Source organism: Salmo salar, chromosome ssa27 (assembly GCF_905237065.1).
Source record: "Salmo salar chromosome ssa27, Ssal_v3.1, whole genome shotgun sequence".
NCBI classification, from domain to species: Eukaryota; Metazoa; Chordata; class Actinopteri; order Salmoniformes; family Salmonidae; genus Salmo; species Salmo salar.
In genome coordinates, this window is record NC_059468.1 from 33,164,860 (window position 1) to 33,184,315 (window position 19,456).

The 19,456-nt window shown below is 46.2% G+C and overlaps 1 protein-coding gene across 2 annotated transcripts in view; it reads left to right on the top strand.

Moving 5' to 3' along the window:
* LOC100380787 (block of proliferation 1) overlaps positions 1–3,542 on the top strand; it is an 86,977-nt gene extending 83,435 nt beyond the window's left edge. The window contains exons 13-16 of one of the 2 annotated variants that reach the window (XM_014178542.2): positions 694–985; positions 1,270–1,354; positions 1,501–1,608; positions 2,149–3,542. In XM_014178542.2, coding sequence (XP_014034017.2) covers positions 694–985; positions 1,270–1,354; positions 1,501–1,608; positions 2,149–2,302 — 639 coding nt within the window. In that variant the 3' untranslated portion in view covers positions 2,303–3,542. 2 annotated transcript variants of the gene reach the window in all.
* Positions 3,543–19,456: the final 15,914 nt, after the last annotated feature.

Sequence of the window (19,456 nt, forward strand, 5' to 3'; positions counted from 1 at the left end):
TCCTTCCTTTTCTCTCCCTCCTCTCTCTCTCCTTTTCCCTCTCTCTCTCCTTTTCCCTCTCTCTCTCCTTTTCCCTCTCTCTCCTTTTCTCTCTCTCTCCTTTTCTCTCTCTCTCCCTTTTCTCTCTCTCTCCTTTTCTCTCTCTCTCTCCTTTTCTCTCTCTCTCTCCTTTTCCCTCTCTCTCCTTTTCCCTCTCTCTCCTTTTCCCTCTCTCTCTCGCTCTCCTTTTCCCTCTCTCTCGCTCTCCTTTTCCCTCTCTCTCTCGCTCTCCTTTTCCCTCTCTCTCGCTCTCCTTTTCCCTCTCTCTCGCTCTCCTTTTCCCCCTCTCTCTCGCTCTCCTTTTCCCTCTCTCTCGCTCTCTCTCCTTTTCTCTCTCTCTCTCTCCTTCTCTCTCTCTCTCTCTCCTTTTCCCTCTCTCTCTCTCTCTCCTTTTCCCTCTCTCGCTCTCCTTTTCCCTCTCTCTCTCTCGCTCTCCTTTTCCCTCTCTCTCTCTTTCCTTTTCCCCTTTTCCCTCCCCCTCTCTCTCTCTCCCCTTTTCTCTCTCTCCTTTTCTCTCTCTCTCTCTCCTTTTCTCCCCCTCTCTCTCTCTCCTTTTCCCTCTTCCCTTTTCCCTCCCTCTCGCTCTCCCCTTTTCCCTCCCGCTCTCTCCTTTTCCCGCTCTCTCTCCTTTTCCCTTTTCCCTCTCTCCTCCAGGCAGTGAAGCAGGTAGTTTGGCACGGTAAGGGTGACTACCTGGCCAGCGTCATGCCTGACAACAGCAGCAACCTGCAGGTGCTCATCCACCAGGTGAGCAAGCGGCGAACGCAGAACCCCTTCCGCAAGAACAAGGGCCTGGTGCAGTGCGTCTCCTTCCACCCGCTGCGGCCCTACTTCTTCGTGGCCACGCAGCGCTACGTGCGCGTCTACAACCTCATCAAGCAAGAGCTGACCAAGAAGCTGATGACCAACTGCAAGTGGATCTCCAGCATGGCCATTCACCCTGGAGGTTAGTGCCGCACCAGAGGTCACAGGTCCCCCTCAGAGAAGAATTATGTTGTACTGTAAAGGGTGTGGAGAGAAGGTGAACTGCACTTTCAATAAAGTTTGATTTGAAGTTCATTCTCAAGGATTCAAAGTGTTAATATGATTGATAGAGAAGTCTGAGATGTGTGGAATATCTGGACCATCAAATTGTTTAAATATGTTTTGATCTACGGCTACTTAGAGAATCCAGGATATAGAGTTGTTCTGACCCATCTCTAATTCTCCCTCCTTAATCTTCCTGGTCAGGTGATAACCTGATCTGTGGCAGCTATGACTGCAGACTGGCCTGGTTTGATCTGGACCTCTCCACCAAACCCTACAAGATGCTGCGGTGACTGAACACCATCCATTCACTTATTCATTTGGAATTATTGACAATGAATCATATTTTCTGAACATGGGTTTTTGTTAAATGATGGTTATTCGTAAGATCTGTGTTTTAGTGGTTCTGAAGTTTTATTGTCTGTTTTGTCCCAGGCACCACAAGAAGGCTTTGAGGGGCGTGGCCTATCACAAACACTACCCGCTATTCGCCTCTGGTGCTGATGATGGCAGTGTGATCGTCTGTCACGGCATGGTCTACAAGTAAGTCATCACACCTACTGTGTAATATAATATTACCTCTCTCTCTCTCTCTCTCTCTCTCGTCTTCCTCACTTCTCTCTTCTGTCTGTCTCTCAAGTCTCGCTCTCTCTCAATGTCTCTGAACCCATTTTTGGCTGTCCTCCATCACATATCCACAACCATAGAGCCAGTTAGGTCATAAACATCTATTTTAGTAAGGGTAATGAAGCGTGTACCGTGAGGGCAACACATCTGTCCATCCAACCCCTTCACCAGTCTCCCTCTAATTAGATCTCTTTATATTACATCCAAAGATGGAATGTTATTTTTGGCCAAGTTTCCAACTCACCGAAATGTCGATGCCTATTGTACAGACTGTTTCCTGTATTGTACCTTTTATTTAGACAGTATAACCCTCAACGGCATTTGAATGAAGAAAAAGTTACTTTAGAATATTGTCTGTGTTTGATCTTCTGCAGTGTTCTGATGTCATAACTCATCTCTCTATCCATCTATCTTTCTCTCGTTATCTCTCCCTCTTCCCCTACCTCTCTCTCACAGTGACCTGCTCCAGAACCCTCTCATTGTTCCAGTCAAGGTACTAAAGGGTCACCAGATCACCCACGACCTGGGGGTCCTAGACGTGACCTTCCACCCCACCCAGCCATGGGTGTTCTCCTCAGGGGCCGACGCCACCATCCGCCTCTTCACCTAAACCATTTCTACTGTCACCGTGGTTACGTCAAATTACTCCATATTCCCTGTATAGTGACAAAAGCTCTGCACTATTTAGGAAATAGGGAAACCTCCGGTTACATCTCAAATGGCGCCCTATTCCCTAGACGGTGCACTACTTTTGAACAGGGCCCCTATGTGGGTGGAGCACTATGTAGGGAACATGGTGTGACTTGAGCCAGAGACCACCTGACCACAGCTTGTTTTAACCTGCGGCCTCACCTGAAAACAAATGACCAACAGAGGCTGATTTTGAGATATGTGTGTATTTAGATGCTTCCCAGACTCCTCCCCTGTCCTGTGATGGCTATCCCTCAGGGAAGAACCAATCAAGTGCCTGATATCATGCATATTATCCTCATGTTTAGTAGCCATGTTAGTATTTGTCCAAGCTAAGAGAACACCGAACACCAACCACACAGCCATAATCTCTCTCTCTCTCTCTCTCTCAGTGAAACTGAGACTGTAAAAACATGTCAAATCTGGACTGGGCAGGAAAGCCCATTTCCGTCTGTGTAGCTGTTCTGTACAGCTGCCTCATAGCAGTGGAACCACTAATGCTTGGACCCTTCAGACATCCCCTGTGACAAAATATACTGTAAATCCAGAGAAGGAACTTGCCAATAGAAACAACTATGGAGAACAAAGCTGTTGTGGGCCCCCAGAAGGCCCCTGTCCTATAAGTATCTGTGTAAATCTCTGAGTGTACACAATGGATGTCCAGTTGAGGTTCCTGAGGACTACTGTCAATGACATCAGACTAGTGTTACGATATATGAGCCTTTTTTAACCTCGTTTGAATTGTAAAACCTTCGGACTGCTTTTCACGACATCTTTGTCTGTTTTGCTACAAGTATTTCTTTATAATTCAAACTGGTCTGAGGTGTCTGAAGTGTATTTCTTTATAATTAAAACTGGTCTGAGGTGTCTGAAGTGTGTTTCTTTATAATTCAAACTGGTCTGAGGCGTCTGAAGTGTGTTTCTTTATAATTCAAACTGGTCTGAGGTGTCTGAAGTGTATTTCTTTATAATTCAAACTGGTCTGAGGTGTCTGAAGTGTGTTTCTTTATAATTCAAACTGGTCTGAGGCGTCTGAAGTGTGTTTCTTTATAATTCAAACTGGTCTGAGGCGTCTGAAGTGTGTTTCTTTATAATTCAAACTGGTCTGAGGCGTCTGAAGTGTATTTCTTTATAATTAAAACTGGTCTGAGGCGTCTGAAGTGTTTTGTTTGAGTCTCGCTCTTCATTCTCTTTTGCCTCGCCGGGTCAGGGAGGGTGAACTCAAAACCTCTGAAGTAAATGCAAGCAGGGATGTGGGTTTTCCTACTCATCTCAACCCGACGAGAGCCATCACAAAGTGGAGGATTATAGATCAGTCTCTGTCAGGGCAGGGCTGTGCTACACTGCACACCTGTGTTTCTATCAGAGCCTTTGCCTGAAATTACACCCTATTCTCTATGTAGTGCACTACTTTTGGCCAGGGCCCATCGGTCTCTGAAGCACTACTTTTGACAAATGGCCCATAGGGCTCTGTTTGAAAGTATTTCACTAAATAGGGAATAAGGTGCCATTTGGGTCTCCAGTCCAGTCCAGTCCAGTGGATACAGTGTACTGCACTGCTGTCTGAGCTGGTTAAACATTCATGGCTTCACTGTGTACATGGTCACAAAAGGTTTCTGGCTCAGAAACAGTCAATGTTTTAGCTATGGTCTGACTCTGAAAGCATTGTGAATGAAATGTGATTTGAGAAATGTTGACATTGTCTTCAAAGCAATGCTATTGCCAATGTTCTAGATTACAATAGGAACGATGATAACCACGACCGTGAGAGAACTAAGACGTCTGCACTACAGCGGAGGGATACGCATGTTCTAGATTACAATAGGAACGATGACAACCACGACCGTGAGAGAACTAAGACGTCTGCACTACAGCGGAGGGATACGCATGTTCTAGATTACAATAGGAACGATGACAACCACGACCGTGAGAGAACTAAGACGTCTGCACTACAGCGGAGGGATACGCATGTTCTAGATTACAATAGGAACAATGACGACCACGACCGTGAGAGAACTAAGACGTCTGCACTACAGCGGAGGGATACGCATGTTCTAGATAATGTCTGTGTATGTTATAGCCTAGGCCCTAGATATTTGTACCTCAGCTGTTGGAGTCATCTCAACTGTTGAAGTGTTGTTTATCACAATGTATGGCCATGAATCAAATGCCAGGTCATTTATAAATCGTCTAGCATTTCTAGCCGTTAACCCTACATTTCCTCTTACACCTAATCAGTTGGTTTGTGGAATATCCTCTCTTCCTGGTTTGTGGGTTAGGTTTGCTCTCGTGGATTGATTTGGCCAATATTGTGCCAGGATTTGCATTGAAATCACTAACACTCATACTAGTCATTGGCCAATATTATGCTAATATTCAAAGAGTTGATTGATCCGTATGGCTTTTAACACACTTGGCATGTTCACGATGGGGAGTAAGTAGGCTTTTAATGGGGTTGGGGAATACAATGCAATTGGTTCACTTCAAACCACTTGTCTACTGTAGCTCTGAGAGATGGCAGTTTGTTTCTTCACTGAACACCATATATACATTTAGAATGACTCGGGTGGTCTTGAAATCAACTCTCAATAGGGTCCAAATGGAAATAAATAAAAGCCAACTACTTTAAACCACAAAATTGTTATTTTTCTAGTGTTAGTTTAGATGAAGTTTCTCCATTCCCTTTGTCCTGGAAAGCATGCTAGAGCTAAAGAGATGGAAAACGTTAGCTGTTGCCACGAAAGCCCATTCAGAGGGCAGTGACATTAGTTTCCCCTGAAGCTTCTTGTTGCTGACAGGGAACAAAAAAATGTGAAGATACATTTAAGGAGCAGTCCTAGTAAGTATGGTGCTTTGATATTGCACACATGCATGAGATTGGTGAACAACTCCAATGCCTCAAAGTATATTTCAGTCTCTCCCCCACCATTTAATCTGTTTCCACTCTTGAATTTCTGCTTTCAAAAAAAGCAAAGCAGGAATATGTTGGCCTTGGTTCGCTTTACCACATTTATCAATTAACACTGGCAGTAGCCTGGGAAACCATTATATTGATTGCAGCTGCCCCCGTTTTGAAGTCCTGTTTTTCCCAGGTCTCCCAAGTCGTACCGGGACAGAGGAAATGGACACGCGTAAAAATATAAATATATATTAACGCAAAGGGATTGGTCCCATACATGGCATAAGAAAACCTGAAGGTTTCACAAGGCCATGTGGGCTCAGTCAGAGCATGTTAGTAGCTGACCTGTAGGGCCTCCTGAGTGGCGCAGTGGTCTAAGGCACTGTAGGCGGCGCACAATTAGCCCAGCGTCGTCCAGGTTAGGGGAGGGTTTGACCGGCCAGGATTTCCTTATCCCATCGCGCTCTAGCGACTCCTTGTGGCGGGCAGAGGGCCTTCAAGCAGACTCCGTCGCCAGCTGGACAGTGTTTCCTCCAACACATTGGTGCGGCTGGCTTCCGGGTTAAGCGAGCAGTGTGTCAAGAAGCAGTGAGGCTTGGCAGGGTCATGTTTTGGAGGACGCTTGGCTCTCGACCTTCGCCTCTCCCAAGTCCGTAGGGAGTTGCTGCGATGGGACAAGACTGTAAATACCGATTGGATACCATGAAATTGGGGAGAAAAAGGGGTAAAAAAACATGTAATAATCATTTGCTGATCGTCGGTTGCCAGTACCCGGAGAGACAGGCGAAACTCTGTAAGAACATCAGACCAGGCAGGGCCTCGAGACTGAGACTAGCTTCGGCGGGAGGGAGGACCTCCACCTGTTCTACATCAAAACTGAAAATGGCACGAGACAAATTCCAAAGGGAAAACCTCTCTGTCTGAAACTCTGAGATGACGTCATAAAGTCTTAAGACTTGTTGACCTTTTAATGACTTCCTGCTCTGTTCCTCTGACTCGCCACTGCCACACCAATTTGAGCCCTGCCCAGGGTCCCCACCGTTACACTCACACATACTCTGAGCAGGGGCCCCACTGCCACAGAGCTTTGAACCTAGCCCTGCCTGCATGGGGGCCCCACCAAGAGCCTCCATTGTAAATGTGTTGTCATGGCCCATTATTATGTGTGTATGTTTTGTTTCCTACGTAAGATAAATGCCTCTGTGTGTCTCTGTAGTTCTGTCATTACGGTTCTACTCCGTTTCTGTGGAAGACTTTAGACAGTGGCACTGAAGCAGTCTGAAAAGCACAGACTCTTTGGAGAGGCCTTGGATGTCTGTTACTGTGTGTCTCACCCACAACACTGAGGTGTGTGTGTGTGTGTGTGTGTGTGTGTGTGTGTGTGTGTGTGTGTGTGTGTGTGTGTGTGTGTGTGTGTGTGTGTGTGCCTGTGGTTTTCCTGTCAGTGAAACCCAATAACACTCCCATTGCATCACTCTGAATAGTTTTAAAAGAAATTGCTGCAGTGTTCTGGCAGACGGTGAGTGTTTCCATCGCTTTTTCTTGCCTTCTCTTCCTCCTTTTCTGTTTTTTCACCCTAAGGGAGCGTGATCAAAACAAACAGCAAATATGCGGTCGGTGTAGAGAAACTGGGCTTGGGGAAGGTCACATTCCAGGATAAGTGGAAAAAATTTGAGCCCCATTCTCTCCTGCCTGTGTTCTGAGGCTCCTTGAGATCTCGCTTCCACAAAGTTCATTTGGGAAACTAATGGCTCTGGGTGCTGGTTTCCCCAATGGGCTCTCTGGGTTTTCTGTGATTGTCAGCAGCTTTGGACCAGGCTGCCGTGTGGGTATTCCACTGCTGGCTACCATTCAGACTAACTACGGAACACTGGTGGTGTGTTATTACTGTGTCATAATGAGCTAGTTTTGGAATTCACGTCTTCACTACGAAGTGGTTTACACTGAACAGGCAAGATTTGTACCGTCTGTGTAATGATGTTGAACAATGTGGTGATTTGTAGTTATTGCGGTGTTTTTAGTGGCTTCGTCCTCTCTCTGAGGTAGCCAGCGACGATGAGGGATGCACGTACGTGACAGGAAGAGAAATATGAGCTAAAGATGCAGGAAAGAGAGAGAGAATGCAGAAAGGGGGTTGAAATCCAGATCTTTAAGAGCTTTTGCTATTCAAACATTGAGTCACTTCAAACGGTAGCAGCCAAACAAATTACTGACATCATTAGGGCACATTAATATTTTCCTCGCATTTGATGTTTGTGGCCCTGTTTTTTCCTTCGTTGTTTTTTACTTAATCAAGACCACCGCTAAGAGATGAGGTTTTCCTTCTGGAATCTCTAGGATTGGAACTATGAGCCAGTTTTGGTTTTCAATGGTTTTTGGTGAGCCTCACATTTCTTCCTCTCTGAGTTTATTTTTAATCAGAGGTCTGCGATGACATACACCACACTCAGCTAGCCCTATTGGAACATTATGCATGAACAATACAGGGTCCTGCAGAGTCCTTTAATTATAGCACCCACTCACCTCAATCAAATAAGTCTTTAGCTACTATACCAGTGACTAAGTTTTATTAACTTAGACGGGCACATTTGATCACAGATTCTGCCCCAAAATGGACCTCATCTCTCATGTGTCCCTGGACCAGAAATAGACTCCCTCATAAACAAAGCTCTCATAGAGGGATGGAACACGCGCACATGCACACACACACACACACACACACACACACACACACACACACACACACACACACACACACACACAGGTTGATCTGGTCTTTCCCAGAGGCTTGGTGACACAATAGTCAACAGACAGACAGACAGACAGACAGTGAGAGGCAGACAGAGCTGTGAGGCTCAGGCCAGCGTACTGTAGGACAAGCCAAGGCATTCTCTTTCACAGATCTTCAGTCTTGTTTCGTCTGTCTGCGCTTTCCCTCGCTGACAATGGAGCCCTTCTTCCACTTTGAAGACTTTGGCAGATGTAACGTGAAAAACATTCCTGTGCTATTTTCTTTCTCTCTCCTTAGGGCAGGAGGGGTTACTAAAAAACATGCGAGGAACCAAAGCCCCCACAGGCAGTTGAAACGGGGTATCTTTCATCGAAAGAGAGAGAGCGGCCAGATTTGATACTCCTTGACCCCAATTTGCGGCACCTGCAAAATCCAAACTTTTGGGAGTTTACAGTCTTTAATTGGAGGGAAAACAGTACTGTGAACTCTTGGCAGTCAGCTTAATTTAGATCTGTTATAAATTACCCCTAAATAGGGCTAACCTTTTTTGTGCTCTGCCTGCCTGCACATGTCCTTACTACAGCCCAGGCCCAATGACATCATGGTGCTCCAGCCGTGCAGACGGTGGTGGAAGTAAACCACAGTGAAATTGAGTTGCCTGAGCTCATCTAAAGAAAAGTAAAAGGCCACTCTCTGGTTACTTTAAGCACCACATTTGATATGGAGGAAGGAAAGGTCAGGCCCAAGCTGAAGCAGCAGTCTCCTGCCCTCCGCGTGCCAGTAACGAGGGCTGGCGGCACCCAGCAGCAGTCTCCTGCCCTCCGCGTGCCAGTAACGAGGGCTGGCGGCACCCAGCAGCAGTCTCCTGCCCTCCGCGTGCCAGTAACGAGGGCTGGCGGCACCCAGCAGCAGTCTTTTATTATCTGGACACAGAGGAGTTCTTCCAGGGGGGAGAGGGGGAGTGTAGCCGAGGTGTGGTGAACAGAAAGAGAGGGAGAAGGAAGGAGGCAGCTTGGGAGACATTCACACCTACACTGGCATCCGTCAGGCTGGTTTTCGTGTGTGTGTGTGTGTGTGTGTGTGTGTGTGTGTGTGTGTGTGTGTGTGTGTGTGTGTGTGTGTGCGTGTGAGATTGTGTGTGCGTTCGTGCGTTGGAGTCAGTTTGAGCCTGTGTGTGCGTGCGTGTGTGCGTGTGAGATTGTGTGTGCGTTCGTGCGTTGGAGTCAGTTTGAGCCTGTGTGTGTGTGTGTGTGTGTGTGCGTGTGTGCGTGTGAGATTGTGTGGCGTTCGTGCGTTGGAGTCAGTTTGAGCCTGTGTGTGTGTGGGTGTGTGTGTGTGTGCGTGTGTGCGTGTGAGATTGTGTGTGCGTTCGTGCGTTGGAGTCAGTTTGAGCCTGTGTGTGTGTGTGTGTGTGTGTGTGCGTGTGAGATTGTGTGTGCGTTCGTGCGTTGGAGTCAGTTTGAGCCTGTGTGTGTGTGTGCGTGTGTGTGTGTGTGTGCGTGTGTGCGTGTGAGATTGTGTGGCGTTCGTGCGTTGGAGTCAGTTTGAGCCTGTGGGTGTGTGTGCGTGTGTGCGTGTGAGATTGTGTGTGCGTTCGTGCGTTGGAGTCAGTTTGAGCCTGTGTGTGTGGGTGGGTGTGTGTGTGTGTGTGTGTGGCACTAGGCCACAACCACAGTTTTGGTTTGAAACCCTGACCTTGACTGTTTCAGTTTGTCTTTTTACACAACAAAAGATGAATGAACAAGGGCTTGGAAATACCTAATACAGAGAACAATCCTGTAGGGCTTTATTCATCTCTCTGATTGTAGGTTTTAACCCTGGTCAATTCTCTCTTACTCTCTTGTCTTCTCATCCCTTCCCTTCCTCTCATCATCCCCTCCTTGAGTTTTGAACGAAACTCCCTGATTTATTCCCCCCCACCCCCCACCATCCCCAAACCTTCCTTCCCCAGCGCTGGGTCTAATCCCCTACCCAGCTGTGGAGTCCCCCCAGGGCCTTAAATCAGAGCCACTAAATCCTTACCTGGACAGCCCCCTGAAAGTGCTCTCCCCTCAAGCAGGATTCAGGAAGACTGGGGGTGGATGGGGTGGAAGTGGGAGTTGGGCCTGAGCTAGCCCTTTGAATGAATCACACCATCAGAGAGAGAGAGAGAGAGCTAGTTCCCCTGTCCTCTTAAACACACAATGCATCTTTCATACCCAGGAAAGCAGACAGACAGACTGTCTGAACTCTTTTAAGGTGTCTTCTTTGTGGAGCTGTTCTCAGTTAGGTGATGCTAGCTAACTGCACTCTGCGCTGGGCTAGCCAGTCCAAGTCCCTGCAGGGTAAGTGAGCTCCCTATTGCTCTGCGGTTTTAGATTCTTAATGTTTTGTGCGGAGAGGCTTACAGGAACAGGAAGCATGTTCTCTGTTTGTTTGTTTTTGTTTTGTCCAGCGCTCAGTCCCGTCCGCTGCTCGTCCTGGGATCAGGGCCCAGGGTTGGTGCACAGGGAGGGGAGAGAGGGGGACGGGAAGAGGGATGTCTGGAGCTGGGTGTCAGTTACCGTGAGTACCCACGCGACCTGTAGCGGATCACTGAAAATGAAGCATGTGTTTGTTGGACAGCAGCTTTTTCGCTGGTATGAAATGAAGTGAATGTGAGCATGGAGCAGGACAATTCCCCTATTTAGCTAGCTAGCTAGCTAGCACCAGACTAAGTCACACAGTACTGAACTGTCCATACCAGGGCAGGTGTCACACTAGTAGCCAGCGCAACACTGAGGATGTGTCTGAAATGGCACCCTATTCGCTATATATAGCACTTCTTCTGCAAAAGTAGTGCACTATATAGGCCATTTCAGGGTGCCATTTCAGACAGAGGTTTAGGTGGGCTCTACTTTAGGTGAGGTAGAAGGATCATACCTTGGTTCTTCTATCCTTGTGGGGATCTGAAATCCCTCAAAGCCCCCACAAGGATAGTAAAACAAGGACCATTATATTTTAAGCTAGGTATGGGTTAAGGTTACAATTAGGGTTACGGGTTAGGCTTTAGATTTGGAATTGAAATCAATTTTAGGTCCCCACGAGGATAGAAAAATATGTGTGTGTGTGTGTGTGTGTGTGTGTGTGTGTGTGTGTGTGTGTGTGTGTGTGTGTGTGTGTGTGTGTGTGTGTGTGTGTGTGTGTGTGTGTGTGACCCCACACAGCTTTAGAGGATTCAGGCTGATCCCTCCAATAAAGAGGGACGGGTTAACAGGGTAATGATGGGGTACTCTTTCATCCAATAACCCCTCATTTCTACATTACTCGACTTCTCAATTACCAAGGGTTCTCGTGAGAAAACACACTCCAGAGATTGTGTTACTGCATTTGTCATAAGATGATATTTCTTCAGTATGATTGAGTTTTACTGTCTTATCATGTTGAATGTTTATTCCATAAGGGGTTTGGCTGATTTACACTGAACAAAAATATAAACACAACATGTAAAGTGTTGGTCCCATGTTTCATGAGCTGAAATAAAAGATCCCAAAACACTTCTTTCTCTCAAATTTTGTGAACAAAGACACCTCAACGACTGTGTTTGAAGAAAAAAAGAATCTCAACAATTATATGCATTTACAATGGCTGTAAATCTAACACTTGATGTAGGGGCTAAATGAAATACAATTCATATCGAATGCAATCAATCTGGCCGCCATAAGAGGTAGGCGCGATGGCGCTGAAGCACGCCTGGCTCTAGGGGGTGGGGAGGGTGTTGGGGTTGGGGGGGCTGTTAAGGGCCTGTATCATACTGGAGGGGGTCCAGTTCAAGGCTAACGTGCTAAATGGGAGACAGATGCTGGCTGTGCTAGTGGCCTTCCTCAGACTGGCCCTCTGAGTAGTCTACACTGGTATAGCAGGACCACGGGACATCATGATGAGAGGGCCCGCTCTGAAAACATCAATATGGTCACTGGTATTGGTATTGTCACTGTTTCACTAATGTGAAATTGGTTCAAGCCTGTCATGAGAGAAGGTGCAGTTTGCTGAGTTTGAGTCTGCCTGTCATTGTGTATTTACTGTAAGAGAAAGTGCAGTTTGCTGAGTTTGAGTCTGTCTGTCATTGTGTATTTACTGAAAGAGAAAGTGCAGGTCCCATGTCTGGGAATGTCTTCAACAAGATCTGACAGTAAAACACGTTGCTCTACAGTAGTGGTTCCCAAACAAGAACACGTCGATATTAATGGTCGCAATTGATATGGTGAAAACAAAGAGCTGAGCACAGAATTCAGAGATATACTGCAGCAGGAAACTTTGATTGAAAACTACATCAAATCACATCTGCTGCGAGCACGCCTGTTCACAAAACTGTGTGGAGATACGGGATCAGAGACAATATTCTATTTCACACTGAGGCTCGGTGGTTATCAAGAGGGAGTGTTGGAAAGATTATTCACATTGATAGAGGAACTGTTGTCATTCACAATGGATGTAAAATAAAAAAACAGACTTGGTTGACTTTCTGTGTAATGAAAAGAAAATGTGTGTCCTTGCCTATATAACAGACATATTTGGGAAACTGAACGAACGCAGGCATGCAGGGGAAATACAAAAACAATCTACAGATGAGAGACCGAATCAGTGGATTCTGAGGAAATAATTCTTATTGGAGAGAGAGTCATTCAAAAGCCAACCGCGCCACCTTCCCTCGGCTGTGCATGTTCCTAACAGAAAACAGCATCAGTAAGTATCCCACACCAGTGATGACTGCTCACCTCCAACGCTTGGAAGAGCACTTTGGGACAAACTTCCCAATTCGTTTGACTGTGATCCTGTCTCAGTTGACATGCCGGTAAGTGAAATCGAACAGCTGATCGAGCTGTCATGTGACCGAATACATTCATGCGTCACTACGGAGGAGTTTTGGTTCCTGACTCAAAGGGAATAAATACCATTCCCTCTCCCTCTGAGCATTAATGCCGTGTTCAAAACAACTGAGAACTGGAAACTCAAAAATCTCAGACTTCCGACATCAGTGTGTTCAAGACAACTGGGAACTCTCAAAAATAAAAATCCAAGTTAGGAACTCAGGCCTCTTTCTAGAGCTCTGACTTTTTCTCCCCAGGCCCAGCCTCTCCCCAGGCCCAGCCTCTCCCCAGGCCCAGCTCTCCCCAGGCCCAGCCTCTCCCTAAGCCCAGCCTCTCCCTAAGCCCAGCCTCTCTCCAGTCTCTCCCCAGGCCCAGCCTCTCCCTAAGCCCAGCCTCTCCCAAGGCCCGTCCTCTCTCCAGTCTCTCCCCAGGCCCAGCCTCTCCCTAGGCCCAGCCTCTCCCAAGGCCCATCCTCTCTCCAGGCTCTCCCCAGCCTCTCCCCAGGCCCATCCTCTCCCCAGCCTCTCCCCGGGCCCAGTCTCTCCCCTGGCCAAGCCCCTCCTCAGCTTCCCTCCAGCCTCTCCTTGAAATAATCAGATGGTGTTTGGAGCGGAAAACCAATGCCACAGAGTCAAAGCTGAAGAACACTGTGTATCTTAAGGTGTCATACAGGGAGCGTGCAGCGGAGTGCAGTACACAGACAGCCATAATAATGAGGGAATAACCCTGGAGCTGACCCTCCCTCCACTGTGGACCTTCTATCCATCTTGATCAGCCCTCTGTGACACGGTCCGTTCACAGCTCTACAGGATGTCGAACCTGAGACCTCGCCAAGCCAGGTAGCGGACCCCTCAGCTGTGTCACTGTCATTTACCCCTGGCGAAAGGCAAGCGAGAGCAGGCAGATCAGGAAGTGAACCTCGACAGAGCAGAGTGACTCAGGACTCAGACCTAATATGATGCTAATAAGCTACACATGTGGCTTGCATATGGCCCACCGTTTCAGGCAGCAACAATAGGAATAACTTAGTGATAGGTAAATAAATTATGAATAAATAGATAAACGACCTGTCTGTCCAAACAACTGGATGGACGCAGGCCTCCTATGGCGTTTTCCAAATATTATTTTATGTTAAACAATGAAATCTAACTCCATCCATTTTTTTCCAATGCAGTGATAGGTAAATAAATAATTCATATATAAACATCCTGTCTGTCCATACAGATGGAAGGACGCAGGCCTCTTATGGCGTTTTCCAGATATAATTTTATGTAAAACAATGAAATTAAAGACAAAGGTATCAGTAACAGTACATTTTAAGGGCCTTTAGTAACCAATATAAATATACTATTTTCCTCAAGTAAAGGGGAAGAATGAGTTATCGCTTTTGGAGATTTAACCTCTTAGATGTTAAGTTCCCTATATGAAGGACTTTGAGTGTTTCTGGACTGGTTCCGACAGACATTTTGGTGTACAAAGCACTCTGTGAACGTCGTAGGGTCCCGTGCCTTTTAGTGCCACAAAGACCCATTTTGACCTGGCAGTTAAGGGCTTAGTTATCCAAACACTATTACTCATCACAACATGTTTCACTCAGACTTTAGGCAAGCCAGGATCAGACACCACTGGCAGATTGTGTCATTTATGGTTATAGTTTAGTTGACACATTTAACCAGAGTGGGAACAGTGGCTCATTTGCAACAAAGTACAACACATATTTAAGATCAAATTCAGAGGTTTGGGAACTGGCAGGGATCATTTAGTGAGACAACTGGGAGAGAAGCGGGTCAGGGTGGGAGCCCTGTTTTTCACAAAGTGTTGACGGTACTCCAGAGATAGCGAATTGTAGTTAACAGCTGTTTAAACACAAAGATACATTCTCTGTGGTCAAGAAGAGAAAGCCCAATTAGGTAGTAAAATAGTGCAGTAAAAAAGGGTATCTAAGTCCCTGAACTAGTGGTGCAATGCACGGTACGTTCGCCAGGAAGTAGCCTTGAGTCGGTCTGGAGCCATTTGGCAAGGAAAGAGACTGCCTGAGTTTCTAGGAGAAACAGGAGCTCTATAGGCAAGGCCCAAACACTGGTGTTCCTCAGATTTATGGAAGGACAGGGTTTATGATATGTCAAATTTAGTTCACAACTCATGAGAAAGTGAAGGAGAATTTCAGAAGTATATCACTCGTTGCCTCTGCTCAGTGTACGTTCACATTTAAGGAGCTCAAATTGGACGGCACAGTTTTCCGAAGCATAACAATCAGTATTTGGGTCTTGGAGTCAGTCAGACTTCGTTCAAACAGACCTGATGTAACCTTACTTCTTGCTACTTTGTCAATGAGCTTTTTCTCTATTACATACACCCTGTTTGCAGTGACGTGCAGTGAGGTCTGAGGCCTGGTAGGCACTTTCTATGTGCCCACCCGGTTCCCGTCTCTCACTCACACACACACTCAAACATAAAGTGGATTTTTGTTACGCTGTTTATTGGTTTGTTCATCTTGAAGTAGAAATCTTTTCAGAGCGTTTCAGCATCCCCCGAGCCATCCCCTGAGCTATGTACTCCAGAGAAGCAATCTGGATCACCACCTCAGGGATGGTCCTGTGGCTGCGGCTGAAATGGCATCCTATTCCCTATATAGTGCACTACTTTTGAAATGACAACTTTTGACCAGAGTCTGAAATGGAACTGAAATTACATTTCAGAGGCAGCCCAGGTCTCTCAGGGTAGGCAGCATCTCTTCCTGTGTGAGTGACTGATACCACCCGTCTTCAGGGAGGGAGGGAGGGATGGACAGGGTGGAGGGGGCACATAACCAAAGGAAACAGAAGTATCACAACCTACACCGCCATAACCCTCCTGAAAAAGCTAAACCTATCAGATGTTAATTTCAGCAGCTACCCGATTTTACTTACTTTATGTCATTTGTTATTCTTCCTCGTTTACCCTGTCCTGCCGCATGAATCGCAGGAGATTGTTTTCGGTGGCGTGTGTCCATCTGGTTTCCGAGTTCTTTTGGATAATACTCTTACCACCTGTTCCATCTCCACATTTGTTTGGTCTACGGCGCTACTCTTTGCCTTAGCCCTATGTTGAGGAGAGTTTATCAAACCGCAATTTCACTGTAAAATACGGGGACTGCTCAAAATGGGTCCCCAGAAAAATCTAATAGTATTGATGATTTATATGCAAAGCAAAAGTATATATTTTTTAATCAAGGTGGAATCACAAATAAGGGCAGGAATTTCTCCTGACTATGTGATCTGTCTTGACCCAGAAACACTCTGGGCCCCAGTTGTACACTGTTACTGAAACACTCTTGGCCCTAGTTGTACACTGTCACTGAAACATTCTGGGCCCTAGTTGTAGCCAGTAACAGAAAAACTCTGGGCCCTAGTTGTAGCCAGTAACAGAAAAACTCTGGGCCCTAGTTGTAACAGAAACACTCTGGGCCCTAGTTGTAGCCAGTAACAGAAAAACTCTGGGCCCTAGTTGTAGCCAGTAACAGAAAAACTCTGGGCCCTAGTTGTAACTGAAACACTCTGGGCCCTTGTTGTAGCCTGTAACTGAAGCACTCTGGGCCCTAGTTGTAGACTGTAACTGAAACACTCTGGGCCCTAGTTGTAACTGAAACACTCTGGGCCCTTGTTGTAGACTGTAACTGAAACACTCTGGGACCTAGTTTTAGCCGGTAACTGAAGTACTCTGGGCCCTAGTTGTAGACTGTAACTGAAACACTCTGGGACCTAGTTTTAGCCGGTAACTGAAACACTCTGGGCCCTTGTTGTAGCCTGTAACTGAAGCACTCTGGGCCCTAGTTGTAGACTGTAACTGAAACACTCTGGGCCCTAGTTGTAGACTGTAACTGAAACACTCTGGGACCTTGTTGTAGCCTGTAACTGAAACACTCTGGGCCCTAGTTGTAGACTGTAACTGAAACACTCTGGGACCTAGTTTTAGCACAGTGGATCTGGGCCGATTCTGGCTGAGAGTCGGGGCACTTGGCTGAGAGTCAGACTTGGCCGACGTCATGTGGCCAGAGTCTGGGCCGCCTTCGGCACTATTACTTATGAGTAGGATGCGGGGATTGAGCTTGGGCCGATTCTGGTGTGAGTTATCTGGCCCAAATGTATTACTTGGGGCTCGGGCCGATTCTGGTGTGAGTTATCTGGCCCAAATGTATTAACCCTCTCTAAAATCTGTCCAGTGATGTTAGGCCAACCCCTCTCAATAATATGTCTAGTGATGTTAAGCCTACCCGTCTCTAAAATCTGCCCAGTAATATTCAGCCTACCCTCTCTAAAATCTGCCCAGTAATATTAGGCCTACCCTCTCTAAAATCTGCCCAGTAATATTAGGGCTACCCCTCTCTAAAATCTGCCCAGTAATATTAGGGCTACCCCTCTCTAAAATCTGCCCAGTAATATTAGGCCTACCCCTCTCTAAAATCTGCCCAGTAATATTAGGGCTACCCCTCTCTAAAAATCTGCCCAGTAATATTAGGGCTACCCCTCTCTAAAATCTGCCCAGTGTAACGCCCTGGCCATAGAGAGGGGTTTTTGTTCTTTATTTTGGTTAGGCCAGGGTGTTACATTGGGTGGGCGTTTTATGTTCATTTTCTATGTTGTCTGTTTCATTGATTTTGGCCGTGTGGCTTCCAATCAGGCACAGCTGTTGTTGGTTGTTGCTGATTGGGAGTCACACATAAGTGCCTGTTTTTCCATTGGGGTTTGGTGGGTAATTGTTTCTGTTAGATTATTTCCTAACAGGACTGTTTTGCTGTCGTGTTTTTGTTCAGTTTTGTATAGTGTTCTTACGTTAATTAAAATGATGATGAACACTAACTCCGCTGTGCCTTGGTCTACTCTCTCTCCCGACAGCCGTTACATCCAGTAATATTAAGCCTACCCCTCTCTAAAATCTGCCCAGTAATATTAGGCCTACCCTTCTCTAAAATCTGCCCAGTAATATTAGGGCTACCCCTCTCTAAAATCTGCCCAGTAATATTAGGCCTACCCTTCTCTAAAATCTGCCCAGTAATATTAAGACTACTCCTCAATAATCTGTCCAGTAATATTAGGCCTAGCCCTCGCTAAAATTTGCCCAGTAATATTAGGCCTACCCTTATCTGAAATCTGCCCAGTAATATTAAGACTACCCCTCTATAATCTGTCCAGTAATGTTAGGCCTACCCCCCTTCTCTATAATCTGTCCAGTAATATTAGGCCTACCCCTCTATAATCTGTCCAGTAATGTTAGGCCTACCCCTCTCTATAATCTGTCCAGTGAAGATAGGCCTACACCTCCCTATAATCTGTCCAGTGGTGATATTCAGTGATGTTAGGCCTACCCTCTCCATAATCTGTCCAGTGATGATAAACCTACCCCTCTCCATAATCTGTCCAGTAATGTTAGGCCTACCCCTCTCTATAATCTGTCCAGTGATGTTAGTCCTACCCCTCTCTATAATCTGTCCAGTGATGTTAAGCCTATCCCTCTCTATATTCTCTCCAGTTTTGTTAGGCCTACCCCTCTATATAATCTGTGCAATGAAATTAGGCCTACCCCTCTCTATAATCAGTGATGTTAGGCCCACCCCTCTCTATAATCTGTCCAGTGGAGTTAGGTCTACCCCTCTCCATAATCTGTCCAGTAATGTTAGGCCTACCTCTCTCTATAATCTGTCCAGTAATGTTAGGCCTACCCCTCTCTATAATCTGTCGAGTAATGTTAGGCATACCCATCTCTATAATCTGTCCAGTGAAGATTGGCCTACACCTCTCTATAATCTGTCCAGTGATGATATTCAGTGATGATAGGCCTACCCCTCTCTATAATCTGTTCAATGTGGTTAGGTCTACCCCTCTCTATAATCTGTCCAGTGGAGTTAGGTCTACCCCTCTCCATAATCTGTCCAGTAATGTTAGGCCTACCCCTCTCTATAATCTGTCCAGTAATGTTAGGCCTACCCCTCTCTATAATATGTCGAGTAATGTTAGGCATACCCATCTCTATAATCTGTCCAGTGAAGATTGGCCTACACCTCTCTATAATCTGTCCAGTGATGATATTCAGTGATGATAGGCCTACCCTCTCCATAATCTGTCCAGTAATGTTAGGCCTACCCCTCTCTATAATATGTCCAGCAATGTTAGGCCTACACCTCCATGTAATCTGTCAAGTGATGTTAGGCCTATCCCTCTCCATAATCTTTCCAGTGAAATTAGGCCTACCCCTCTCTATAATAAATCCAGTGATGTTAAGTCTACTCCTCGCTATAATCTGTCCAGAGATGTTAGGCCTACCCCTCTCTATAATCTGTCCAATATGGTTAGGCCTACCCCTCTTTATAATCAGTGATGTTAGGTCTACCCCTCTCTATAATCTGTCCAGTAATGTTAGGCCTACCCGTCTCTATAATCTGTCCAGTGACATTATTCCTACCCCTCTCTATAATAAGTCCAGTGATGTTAAGTCTACTCCTCGCTATAATCTGTCCAGAGATGTTAGGACTACCCCTCTCTATAATCAGTGAAGTTAGGACCACCCCCTCTATAATCTGTTCAGTGATGTTTGTCCTACCCCTCTCTATAATCTGTCCAATATGGTTAGGCCTACCCC